Source organism: Capricornis sumatraensis, chromosome 9 (assembly GCF_032405125.1).
Source record: "Capricornis sumatraensis isolate serow.1 chromosome 9, serow.2, whole genome shotgun sequence".
In the NCBI taxonomy this organism is placed as follows: domain Eukaryota; kingdom Metazoa; phylum Chordata; class Mammalia; order Artiodactyla; family Bovidae; genus Capricornis; species Capricornis sumatraensis.
The window spans coordinates 106,171,788-106,186,162 of NC_091077.1; the positions used below are offsets into that span (position 1 = coordinate 106,171,788).

The following is a 14,375-nucleotide window of genomic DNA, read 5'->3' on the forward strand; positions in this document are numbered from 1 at the left end:
GCTGCCAGATTGTAGGGAACGCTCTTTTTGCCTCAGTATGGTTAGAATTACTGTTGACAAAGTTTTAATTTAAATTTTTAAGGATTTAAATGGAAGAATATAGGTCACTGGATTTTCGTTCACTGTGTAAGGATGACTAGTGGCAGAAAGCAAGCGTGTCAGTGAGGGTCCAATTTTGGCCCCGGAGTCCATCTTCTCTGTAGTGGTGGGGAGCTGAGGATGTGTTGGCAAGAATAATTTAGCTCTCAGTCGGGCAACCAGTGGACGGAACGCACACAGTTAGAGACCTGGCTGGCACAGAACAGAAGCTCAGTTCAGAAAACACTAAACGCGTTTGTGAGAGGCTCAAGGCCGCACAAATCATGTATTACAATCACAAGCTGGAAGGGATTCGATCTTGCCTAGCAGGTTGTAGACTTAGATAGATTTGTAATAGTCTGAAAATACACTACAAAGCTCCAAAGTCTAATTCTAAAAATTTTCAACTGGTTTCCTGAAGTTGACAAAAAAGAGATAAATATTTGTAGAGCCCACTGCATGTAAAACAGGTTTTAAAGAGCTTTGAGATATATCAGGAAATCTTAAGAAATTACGGTAGGTGTCTAATTTAAATGTTGTCTTAAAATAACTAATTTAAAAGTATGTGCTATGTAGGCTATTAAAGATAAAAATTTGTTTTTAATAAAAAGTTAAAAATTCCATTGTTTTCATAAATCCAGAGAATAGAATAGGTTTCAAATCCACATTCTGTTTAACAAAAAGATGAAGTGTGTGCTGTGAGCAAAGCAGCGAAATTGCTGAAAGGCTGTTTGCGTGATCTGCCTTTCTGTGTGACTGTGTGTGGGGGGACCTTTCTTCAGGCCTCTGCTGGGTGTGGTGCCCCATCTGTCCTCAGTGCCCCCAGGGCTATAACCAGTGTTTTCTTTCACAGACTGATGAATGTGATGGATAAGGACACGTGTAGCACACACTCGTGTGCACTCCCTGAATTTGCTCTAACCCCAAAACAGTGTGGAAGCAAAAGATCATGACATACATTTTAGGGGGATATGCATTTATGGAGTAAAGGACTGGCCTTCCCTATAAAACAATTTATAAGCAAGTAAATAATGAATAACGGTATCCTGATAGGCACCACACTGAAACCTCTGACAACAAAGAAGCCACAGATTACGTGCAAATTTCAGCATGCCTGCTAAATTCATCTCTCTCTCTGCCACTCAAGAAAGCATTATCAAAATCCAAGTGCGTGAAAGTAAGAAATCCTACCGAATCTAGTCTAATTTAGAAATTTTTACAAAGAAAATGGTTTGCAAACCTTGACTGCAAGGTGTGCTGTAATGGCAAAGTTGAAAACGAATGCTTTAGAGGATTTCACCCAATTTCTTATGTAAACCAGAGCAGAAGGTATGATTCTCATAAAAAGCCAAGTACATTTGCCTCAACATAAAATAGGACTGATTGAATTTCAAACTCTTCATTTATTTTGTAGAGCTGAAATGTTAAGTTCCTTATTGCTGTTCAAAATTGGCTTGAGTCTTATTTATTATGATATATATATATAATGTATTTCATATATATTCTATTTAGTATGTATATTATTATCAACACACACACACACCCATATAAAACAGTAGCCCCTCTTTATCTGTGGGGGATACTTTCCAAGACTCCCAGAAGATGCCTAAAACTTGGATAGCACTGAACCCTATGTATACCATGCTTTTTCCTATACACACATGCCTATGATAAAGCTTAACTTATAAGTTAGGCAAAGTAAGAGAATATCCAAACTGTCAGCATCACTATTCTTGCACCTTTGGGACCCTTATTAAGTAAAATAAGGGCCACAGGAACACAAGCACCGTGCCACTGCAACGATCAACCTGGGAACTGCAAGGACTACTCAGGGACAGGCAGAGCCAGCAGCCGGGACTCACGGGCACAGGAGGAATTCACCCTCCAGGCGGGATGGTGCGCACGGCACAAGGGTTCAGCACGCTGCTCAGAAAGGCACACGATGTGAAACTTACGAATTGCTTATTTCCAGAATTTTCTACTTAATATTTTTGGACCACAGTTGACTGTGGGTAAATGAAACCATCAATAGGGGAGACTGGCTTCCCAGGTGGCGCTAGTGGTAAAGAACCCACCTGCCAATGCTGGACACGTAAAAGACCCGGGTTCGATCCCAGGGTCAGGAAGATCCCCTGGAGAAGGAAATGGCAGCCCACCCCAGTACTCTTGCCTGGAGAATCCTGTGGACAGAGGAGCCTGGCCGGCTACAGTCCATGGGGTCGCAGAGAGTCAGACCAGGCTGAAGCAACTTAACACACAGTCTCCTCATTCAGTTAGAAGAAGCTTTTGGTTATAGGGCATAAATGATTTAAAATTTCAAATGTAACCCTCCTCCTCAAGGAGTTTCAGAAAGGGTCATTCTAGATGGCTTCCTCTGGGTCATGAGCAGCTCTCTGCATGTCTGTCCCATCCTCAGTACCCCAGAGAAGCATCTCTGGACTTGAAATCTCCAAACTGGACTTTCCAAGGCTGACTTGGGAAAGATTTACTAACAGAGGGCAGGAAGGGGCTGGGTCTTTGAGGGCATTACTGTGATTTCAAATCTAAAAGAACAGAAGAATCCTTCATGAGAGGAAATGAAATATCTTCAAAGCAAAACTGCTTTCTTGGAGAAGCTCCTAGAGCCATATGCGAGGAAAGAGAGAGTAGGAAGAAAAAAAATTGGAAATTTAACCCAAGAAAGAGAGATGATTAAAAATATATTACAAGTATCAATCAAAGAGTACTTAGCTAGTTTTCTATATCCTTTTTTTTCTGCTTCTAAGAATTATTTATTATATAAAATATTTAGGCAAGCAAAATTTACATGGTATCAGTATGAAAGTAGTTCATTCTAAACAGCCATAATAGAAATAGAAAAGAACCATAATAGCAATGTCCATAACTCCTTGAAGACAATTCTTTTTTGTTTACTCCTGATTTTTAATTTTTAAAATCTCCTTTTCTGTGCCCACACGCAGTGATTCTCCATGAAAGACAAGTTGCTTTCAGGCATTCGGCACGCACTGCATACAGAAGCACACAGGCTGGATCAGCCACGTCAAATTCAACACAATTGTTTGAAAAGTTGAAAAGTTCAAACTATTTATTTAATGTCATGCAGATAAACCCAAGAAAAGAAAAGGAATACATTTGACAGGTAAATTCTAATTGACTGAGTCTTAAAAAGCCAAGAGAATGATTTAGGATAAGAGTTAAAATGAACAGTTTAATATTTAAGTTATTGATAAAAGTAAGTTTGACTTAATTAGGAAATTAAATTCTGCCTCAAACTTCCATTTAATATCTATTCTAAGTAAAATCATAAAGAGAATCTGTTTGATTCTCTGACTCCCAAAAATATGAGAGGAAAGTAATATTAACACTTATTCATGGATAAAAGATCAATACATGGGGTTTGAAGAGCTTGAGAAGGTTGGCACCGTCCATCTCAAGAACAGTGTCCACTGTGCCACGGAAATCCAGCAGCTTTCTACTCAAGCGGGCCGCTGACTGACAGATCTAGCTCGTATCTGTCCTTGGAAAGAGGTGAACAAGAGCAGTGGTTTTCAAATTGCTAGTCACTCTAGTCAGTGATGCAATCACTTTAGTGAACACCCAACAAGCACTTTAAAGGCAAAATGTATTTCTCACTGTAGAACAAGGGAGTTTAAAAGCCCTGAAATGAGATGATGTCACACCTTACAGTTTGAACACTTTTTCTACTTATTTCCAAATGGGTCCAAGAGGTCATATTTTAGCACTTAAATGCAGAACATCTGAGACAAAATCGGAAGGAAATTCCCAGAGAATTCATGGGGCAGCTAAAATATAAAAACACTTCTCTTTCCCAAGTTCCACTCCTAATTTCTCCAAAAGCAGAAAGTAAGGTAGAATTAGGAGAGTGCTGGATACAGGGATACCTGGGAGCTGCTGCAGGGTGGGTTCCAGACCACCACAGTGAAGTGACAAGAAAGGGAGCCACACGGAGCTTTTCGGACTCCCAGTGCATATAAAAGTTATGCTTATACTACACTAGTCTATTACGTGCGTGATAGCATTATGGTTTTTTTTTTAAAGAATGTACATAATATTTTGATTACTTTTTGCTAAAAAGTACTATCATCTGAGCTTTCAGTATGTCACAGTAGTAACATCAAGACTACTAATTACAGATCACAAAGAAATACAGTAATAAAGGAAAAGCTTGAAACATTTTGAGAATTACCAAAATGTGACACAGAGACATGAAATGAGCAGATGCTGCTGGAGGAATGGCACCCACAGACTTGCTCTCCAGAGGGTTGCCACAAAACCTCCCATGTGTAAAAACTGCAGTGTCTATAACTTGCAATAAAACTAAGCAAAATAAAATGAGGTCCTCCTGTGTATGGAACTAGAAGTTTCTAGTGTGTTGAGAATCCCTAAATGAGGATTCTCTAAAACCCAGGGGGGCTGAACTTGCTGCGTTTATAATGGAAAGGTTGGACTTGTGATGGGAACTAAAATAGGTTTCAGGCTGGAGGAATGAAAGGCAGAAAATACAGCGATATAAGACTCAGAAAGCAGCACAGACATAGAAGATAAATTTCTTTAAAAAGCCCAATTCATTCAAATAACCAAAGTTCTTCAGAAAAACAAGTGATGCCATGTCTCCAGCGTGAAATGCACAAGATGAGCCCGGCACATCTTGACATAATGGGTCAGTGTCAAAAGGACAGGGGAATCAACCCGAAGAAGCGTCTACTGCCAAAAGGACAATCTGAGAAACAATTAAAAGAATAACTGCAAGGGACTGTTGAGATTATAATAACACCTACACAAAAGTAACAACTGCTCATTGGTCACCCTGGAGAATACTGGAAACCAAATTAGCATTTTGGAAAATGGTACATAAAGAGAAAAAAATCCTGTATTATTCCGTCCTTTCCTATATAAATTGAACTCAAGTAAACCAAGAAGTTAATAAAGGAAAGTTGCTCTCAATATAAGGAAATCTTGCTAATAAATGAGAAAGACCTGGTAAGGCTTAATCCTACCAGTGTCCGTGGGTGTAACAATGTGAGCCTAATTAGAGACCGACAAACAGTAAAATCAATTAGTTGAATGTTTAATTTCTATTTTGCTACAAGTGGTACTATCATTTTCTAGTGGGAAAATTGGCAGAAGTTTTTGTTTTACTTTATTTTTTCCAAATAAATATCAGATGCCAAGTGTCTTACATAGGCTAATTAACCGGGGAAGAGGGAAGGAGATTTAGTCAAAAACACAGCTGGGGAGGGTGAAATGTCTTAGATTATGTGAAAGGGAAGGGGAGACCCCAAGAGAGCCCTCGCAGACCCAGTTCACTGCTGCAGGAGGGAGAGGTGGAGCCCTGAGCTTTAGCCCGTCTCCTGCTCGCCGTGAACTATCTCAGCAGATGAGAGCACTGATGCTAAAGACCCCGATGCTGGGAAAGACTGAAGGCGCGAGGAGAAGGGGACGCCAGAGGATGAGATGGCTGGATGGCATCACCGACTCCATGGGCATGCGTTTGAGCAAACGCCGGGAGGTGGTGATGGACAGGGAGGCCTGGCGTGCTGCAGTCCATGGGGTCACAAAGAGTCGGACACGACTGCGACTGAACTGGACCGATGCTGAAGAGCATAAAGGAGGCAGACAGCAGAGCCACAGTGAAGAGGCTCCATTTTCACTCCTCAGAGGACATTCCTGGGAGCGGCACTCCTAACAGAAGAGGACCGAGAGGCGCCGACTCGGGTGATGACACTGAGGTCCCGGGAACTTCTGAGCTCGGGCTCAAGAAAGAACCCAGAGAAGAGGGCGACTGCTGATGCTTCAGGGAACGGCACAGAACTGTGTGTCTCTAGAAACACCTGGACTTTAAAACACTGCTGGGAAGCCACGTCTCTTAATGTTAGCTGAACTGCTTTTAAAGGATCATTTAAATAAAGAAATCATTTCTATAAGAAAAGCTGGGAAATTTAAGAAGTTATCTGCACATAATCCAGTAAATGATTTAGAGGGAGATTATAGTTCCAGTGTCGCTAATTAATGAAAACCTATATGGGCTCGATTTCCTCATCCATTAAAAAAGAGTAATAATATTTATGCTTCCTTCATAAACTTTTGGTAAAAATTTAGAAAGAGTGCAAGAAAAAATTTAACTCCTGAAGAATTATATACAACTCTGAAGTTAAGAAACATTTGTTGAATATATGAATACATCCTGAGTATCAATGAGAGTCTCTACCTCCTGGCACAGGAATGTTTCACCATAGAATGCAGCTAATGCTTGGCGTCAGCACAACAAAGTTATAGTGAATAAGCACTGTAAACCTATTAAGTTCTATAACTATATAATTAAAGCTCATGGAGTAGTTGCTTTGCGATACTTTTTTTTTAATACAAAGATGGACAAAACATGGTATCATGAATTTCAGTTACATCATTTAAGCTCTGACAACTGGTACAATCCAACAAAGCTTTCTAGTAATAAATACTTCTAAGCACATCACTGACCTATGAATGGTTATCCAAGAGACTGATTTATTATTGAATCCAGGCTGAGCGCCAAAGAATTGATACTTTTGAACTGTGGTGTGGCAGAAGACTCTTGAGAGTCCCTTGGACTGCAAGGAGATCCAACCAATCCATCCTAAAGGAAATCAGTCCTGAATATTCACTGCAAGGACTGATGTTGCAGCTGAGACTCCAATACTTTGGCCACGTGATAGGAAGGACTCACTGGAAAAGACCCTGATGCTGGGAAAGATTGAAGGCAGGAGGAGGAGATGACATAGGATGAAATGGGTGGATGGCATCACCAACTCAATGCACATGAATTTGAGCAAACTCCAGGAGATAGTGAAGAACAGGGAAGCCTGAAGTGCTGCAGTCCATGGGGTCGCAGAGTCAGACACGACTTAGTGGCTGAACAACAACACAATATCATACAGTTACTCACAAACTATGTGAACCTGAGTTTCCACATCTGTTAGCTAGAATACTAACAGTCCATATCTAAAACAGGGTGCTAAGGGAATTAAATGAATACACGTGATTAAATGAATGAAAACATCCAGTAAATGTTAGCTATTCTATTGTTATGAAAATTAACATTTCACATTCTTTCATTTGAGCTGGGTACTTGATTAGTAGTTAGAACCCAGAGTAGTGTTCCCTTTTATAGATGTTAAGAGATGTTGTTACCATGGGAATGGTGACTAAGACAGGAAAAGTCGAAATGAAAGCTGGAACTTACTCTGAATTTTCAACTAGAATATTTTCATAAGGTTTCTTCAAAATTTGCCCGTGTGTGCATGTAATCACTTTGGATGATTTCTGCTCTTTCTTTAGATTAACCAACGCACGCAAACGCACCCATTCCAACACCTGCTCGCGCTCCGAGCCTTCCCTAGACTGCGCCACCTCAAACGCCCTCCCTTCTCCTCTCCGCCCACCGCGCCTCCTCCAGCGAAGACTTCATCCGCTTATGGCCCTGTCCTCCTGAGTCCCTATGTCTCATAGGGCCTTTTTTAAAAATTTGACACCATCATGTTGCTCGAAACATTCTCACTGCTTTTATCTGCTTTCCCTACGTTAAGAGTATATACTTCTCACTCATCTCTGTATACTCCGCAGCGCCCAGCCAGCACACAGCCAGTAAACATCTGCTGAATGAAACAGAAATGGAGCCAGCCCAGAACACATCCCAGGATTAGAAAGAAATTTAGATATTATGTAGGTCAACTCCTTACTCCAGTGCTTCCAACCTTCCATCTTCTTTTCAAGAGATTATCTCAGTTTGAATAACTCTTTAAGAAAGAGCTCACTACCACTTAAGACATCTGGTTTCAATAAGTCTTAAACATTAGGAAACTTTTTTTTGTGGGAAACAAGAAATCTAGTATTATAGCAGTTATCTTGGTGTTTATTGCAGTCCCCTTTAGATTTACTAATTGCTGATATAATACTGATAATAATCAATAATGACCATATTACAGCACAGTTCAAGGAAAATAAATGCTTAGTCTGAATATTGAAGGGTACTACAGGTACTAGAGTAGGCACTCTGAAAAAATGACTTTTTATGTGATTTGGGACAAATTTCTTTTATCTATAACAGAACTCCTTCATGAGATTAATGTTAAAAGTGAATTAAAATTAAAATAAAGCTTTCTATTTTAAAAATGCTGATAAGTGAGAAAAGTAAAGTGGGAAAGTAAATATTTCAGTTAACAACTAAGTTGTATATGGAATTAAGTATTTGGCTATAAAAATTAATAAATTAATTGAAGCAACAACATTAGTGTATTTGGAGGGATAAGAAAGTTCAGGGCAAGCACAGAAATTGGTCCATTTGTCTTTTAAATGTAAGTTAGAAGATTTCTTAATTAAAAAAACTCTATTACATACAAAGCTAGAGTTGGCCCTTGAATTGGTTATGGGAGACTTTTCTTAAAAGAAATGTCTTAAGAAGTGCTTCTTTTAATTATAATTCTTAAAAATTATAATTACCAAAATTTTGGTGAAAAATCATGACCATTACTGAAAAGAAAGAAAAAAGACAATAACAGTTGTTAAGTACAAAAGGAGACATACAAACCCAATGGTGAGGTGCTCCAGGAACAGAAGATTTACAAGTGACGAGAAATGACTTTTAAGATGGGCACACCACAAGGAGAATTTGCACCAATGCAAGATTTAGCATTTTAGTATTATTTTGTCAGGAACAGTAGAAGCTATCTATATTTAAATGACAGAATGGAGAGAAAATGTGACTAGCCACCAGGAAACAATAAGGCACTCTTCTTGGCTTGCAAGTCTATTTTTAAAGTTTGTCCCTCTCACTTCACAACTATTAGAGTCATTCCTGCTGACAAAAGGAGCTGAATCTTACCCAGCAATCTTGGAGTAGTCTGAAATACAACTGAAAATGAAACAAAACATGAAAGAAAAAAACCAAGAATTTAATTTTAAGTGGAACATCACTGTATGTAATGCATACCTAATAATATGAAAAATAAGATGGCATAAGAAAGGGCCAAACTATCTTTCACGTAAGATTTTCTTCTTGAATCAGCACTGGCTTGGCAAGAAAAGAAAAAGAAACACTTCTGATACTAGTGCAACCCCGAGTGCTTGTTGGGGTCTCTTTTTGTTTCTTTAGTGTGCTTATTCTGATCATGTATCCAGGATCTAATTTGGGTTAACTAATAGCTGAAGAGGTCTGGTATCCCAGGAAAAGGTAGTCACCGTACCACCTATTAATCCTTCCATAGTGCCAGAAGGTCAGCAAGGCTGGGGTGAGGCAAGGGCTAGACCTGGGCAGAGATGAATGGCTGCGGGCACTCCCTGCCCTTTCTCTCGTCTGGAAGGAAGCGCATTACCGGTTTTCCTTTCCTCCTCCTGTAATCAGCAGGCGGCGCTGTGCTCCGGGCCCCGCAGGACTGAGGCCTCAGGGGCACACACACCAGCAGGCCGCTCGAGCACAGGGCCCGCACCCAGCAGGCACTAAGGCAGTGTCTGTGGACAGCGTGTCCATCGCGGCAGGCCAGCTGAAATGGCATCTGACATGCTAATCGCTGGAACACTGACCTCCTTTTCTGGGAGGTCACTTTGGCCCAGAGTAACCCGAAAGCTTCCACAGCAGGCCTGTGGTTGGGCGCTCAATCTCGGAGCAGGTAGAGGGCCGGGCGAGCACAGGAGGGGCAGCGAAGGGCTGTTCTGGGGCAGCAGGGACCCTGGAGGCCCCAGACAGCGAGGTCAGAAGTTGAGTGTTTCCAGTCCTCTTTAATTAAAAGGTTATTTGACAACTTGAGACAGGAAGCAAAAAGATATCCCTTAGAGTGCATTTCCAAGACCCTCAGGAGTGCTAAAGTCAAAGGGAATGTGCTAACAACCCACAAACCAGGGTCCTTTTTACAACTGCTCCCTGACACGGTGTCACACTGGTGACCTTCACTGCCAAGATGTGAGCTGAGAGAAGAGTTTTCTTCATCCATCTCGTTTATTAGACCATAGGGTCTCTGCCTTGCTGCCCAAGACTGGCTCTGACCTCTGCAGGCATGAATGATACTCGCTGACTTCTCCTGTTCCCGTTAATCCTAAAGACATACCTTTCTGAAGGAGGAGAATTTTTCAACAGAAAAGTATTTGAAGGCAAGCGGCAAGGCAGGTTGGAAATTCTTCATTGGCAAATTATTATAAGAACAAAAAAAAAAGCATAAGAGGAGCCAAATTATCCAAACAGAAATGAAGGTAATCCAGAGAAAAGAAAGGGAAGACGCCTAAGATAGGGAGACAAAGATTTTCGACTTTTTGGTGCATCTTTCTTTTCATTCCCTACAAAGAACAATATGGTTTAGAGAGCTCAGGTGTGGAAGCCAGTTAGGCATGCATGGACTAATAAAGGTCAAACTTATAAAGAACGATTCCCACAAACAGAAGGCCACCCTTGGAGGAGGCAGAGGCCTGATTCTTCTTCACAAAAACAGAAAGAGAGTTCTTGCAATTCTAGAGTTAGAAGAACTGCTAGTTAGTGAGTATCCACTATGCCACCAGGCAAAATACAGATGCTTCTTATTCATTTTCACCACCTTTTATGGTCTGCATTATCATGTGCTTAACAGATGACAAAGCTACAGGGTTAAGGAACTTAGTCCAGATCATAAAAAAAAAAAAGGTGAGGCAAATTCTAACCTAACTCTCTGACACCTTAGTTTGAATTTTTTTCCTGGGATAACAGCCCATAACATTTATTTGTTTAGTCACAAAAGAGTGACAATTTTATTTTGTCTTTAGGGAGCAATTCCCCAAGACTGTATTTTCCATTCAGCTGTGCCTGAATTATTGATTTGTTTATAATTGTTATCCTTTACCATAAAGATCTATGTTCAATCTGGGGAATAAGAAGCCTATTAGAATGATACTTTTCTCCACAACAAGTATATCATATATCAATTAAAATGAACATAACTGCCTACCAGCCTGGCCAGGTGTCGCTAAGTACTAAAATACCACATTCAACACCTGTGAGAATCTCAACAAAAATTACAAACGATAAGCCAGGTGAGCTGCTGTTTCTGAATTGATGCAACCTGCAAAGAACTTCAAAAATCTCAGGATACTGTACTGGGAGCATGTACAAACACACCAAAGGGAAAGGAGGTCAGAAGGAGACTGGCTGGAATATGTGCAAACCAACAGGAAGGAGAATTAGGGTAGTCTCTTGAAGGATGAGAGTCCTCTGGTATCAGGCACATCAAATTGTACTATTTCTAAGTAGCTTCAAAAAAAAAATCCTACAGAATATATATTCAGTTAAACAAGAAAAATAGCATCCGCTTTTCTTTCTTAAAATTTATAATTAACACAGGGCAAAGGATCACATCCTCCCCTAGTAGAGCAGTTACTTCCAAAAACATGCTGTTTCTCTGGTTACAATGAATAATCTTTTCTGCTGTCTTTTTGACAAAACTGTACATGTGTTATTGGCAGGGTACAAGGAGGAAGGGAGATGAGCTGAATGTTTAGTAATTTTTTGAAATTTTACAATCAAGTAGCAATTATGGCACAATCTCATAAACTATCGACCTTTACCCTTTTACCTCAACTGTGCCCCAACATTTTGAAGAACACAACGGATGCACAGAGGCTTTCACCACAAATCCTCTGAGGACCTAAAACCCCAGGGAGAAGGAAGGGAGACGAGCTGGGCAGAGGGCTTGAGAGCTGGAGGGTATGAAAAAAGAAAACCACAATCGATTTCTCCATGGAGGGAGGCAACCCTCAAAATGTTCACTTCTAGTTTCTCTCAAGTAGACTAGGTCAGTGGTTCTCAGTTTCGGCTGACAGTGACATCATCTAGGCCCATGTTATTGCCTAGGCACCACCTCTGGGAAACTCTGAAATCCCTGTGTAAGATTCAAGCATCAGGATGCTTTACAATTTCCCCAGGTGATCCCGACCTGCAGAGAGGGTTGACAAGAGCTGACCTAAATAATTCGGAGAGATGGATAAAGGCAGACCACATGGGCAAAGGATTAACATAATTTTCACCTCACCAGGAGGAAAAAACAAAAACAAAACCTAAAGTCTCAAAACACCAGAACAAGAGAATATCACTGAACAATAGCAGTAAACAAGAACAATACATAATAGCAACAGCAACAACAAAGGGCTCTTCCAAGACCTTCCTTCCCAGGAAAGAAGAGGAGGTAGAAGAATCATGTGTGAATCTTCCCTCTGTCCCTCTCCTGCAGGAAAGCAAGTTCGCTCAGCAGTACACACTGCACTCTCATTAGACCAGGAACACGCGGGAGCACGAAGTCAGTTTACATGGGAGGAGACAGCCTCAGAGACGTGAAGGAATGTCCCGAAGGCCAAGGCACAAGGACCGAACTTGACTCCACAGCTGTCCCAGGTCTAAAGCGCCTCCTCTTCTCCATAACGTCCGGACCATTTCTTTGCACTGGCTAACTTACTGGTACTGCAACAATGTGTAATTTTAGGAACAGTTTCCATTGCGGGATTGGTCCACCCTTTTCCTGGCAGTTAATAAGATTGGAGAGGCAGGTAGGGGACTAATGGTAAAGGATTTTGAATGCCAAGTAAAGCGTTTGGAATGAATGCACTAGTTAATTACCAAATCTACAGGTATTGAGGATCTGCCTGGTTTGGGGCAGAGAGAACACGCTAAGGTCTAGACAAAAGGGAGGCATTGAAGGTTTTAGAGTTACTGTATCTTACAGGCAATCTAATATGCCAAACCAGAAAACAAACTACAAGCACAAAGACAGCACCAAAATACCCCTTTCTCATGCTGTGGTTACGAAAAAAGACAACAGCCCAGAAACAGTGTGGACAAACCCGTGTAAGAAATGCACCATTCTCAAAAAATAAACTCGGAAAAGAAATTAGGGTTATCTTTAAGCCAAATCCTTTATGTTATTTTTTTATTTCTTGTTATAGCTTACATGGAGTTTTTCCAAAGGATGAATTTAGTAACTGATAAAATACAACTCTCCCATTCAGGCCAGTGTGATATCTTAGGATTGGAATCAATTATCAGCATATGTTGGATTAACAGTAAAAAAAAAAAAAAAAAAACAATATAATGAATTATTAGTTTCCCTCAAGGTAGAAATATTCTCCAATGCAAAGAAATTTAAAAATCAGAAGAGAGAAATGGAAATCATTTAAAAACATCTAGTTAAAACTCTGTATTTAGATTAAATATGCAAATTAATAGTAAAAATATTTATAATGCGCTGAACAAAAGAGGAATGCCTAGGTGGGTTATTTTCTTTATTGCTCCAATAGGATGATTTCATCCTTTTCATATTTTTATATAATGACTTGCTTTTCTCCACTTGAAAGGAATATTTAAAATTAACACACTTAAACTTTTACAAGCAAATGTATAGACCTTTTACTTCCTATATATCTAAACTTCCTATTGGAAGTTACCAATGTTTTAAAGAATTTAAGGCATTAAGAAGGTTGGCATTTGGAAAGTGAGCAAGCGTGCATTCGACATGACATAAATTAAGCAAATCACCACAACATAATAATTAAATTATATCAAATATTTAATTATCCTACCATTTATTTTCATCATATAGAAATTTTAGCCATATGTTTTAATCCTATGTGAGTATGCGAGTATGTATATGATTTCATGTGGTGAAAAAACTGATATATATACTCATTTTACTCTGGTTCTAATTTCAGGATTTCTTGATTTGGGGCAGTATGATCAGAGTTTGCCTAAGTAAAGATATAGCTCAGTCTCTATGAGACAGTAGCTTTTGATTTCTTTTGAAAAAGCTTTCAAAGATCTTGTACCTTTGTATTCTTGAAAACGATTAGGACAATGGCTCATTACATACCGTAATCTGTGATTTTACAGGACACCAAATACAGCTCTTTCAGGTTTTGTCCTTCCTTGGCGATAACCTCCACACACCTGAAACACACACAAAGAAGTGGCGAGTTACACTAATGTGCTTCAAGTTAAATTAGCAGGAGTTTGGCCACGACTACCACAGGAAGAGGCCAGCACTTGATGAATACCACAGCTCTCTTCTTTCCACAAACCGCTTTCAAGGTGTTTCGGGAAAAGGTATTATATTCCCTGCTTTTTAAACTCAAGTGCTTTAATACTTAAATGACCTTAATTAAATACATTTATGACTAGTGCATCTTGTAAAGCTAAACTGATGAAAAAGAGATATTCCTCTAACAGCACTGTTACATTTGGTAATAAAAGATTAGTAAACATATGCTATATAATGAATATTTATCATTTACATTAA

The 14,375-nt window shown here is 39.8% G+C and overlaps 1 protein-coding gene across 1 annotated transcript in view; it reads right to left on the bottom strand.

The window, feature by feature from the left end:
* The window catches only part of FBXL17 (F-box and leucine rich repeat protein 17), a 512,147-nt gene that overhangs the window by 160,279 nt on the left and 337,493 nt on the right, over positions 1 to 14,375 (bottom strand). Inside the window, exon 7 of the mRNA XM_068979792.1 lies at positions 13,950 to 14,026. Within this exon, the coding sequence (XP_068835893.1) occupies positions 13,950 to 14,026 (77 nt within the window). The remainder of the gene's footprint in view (positions 1 to 13,949; positions 14,027 to 14,375) is intronic.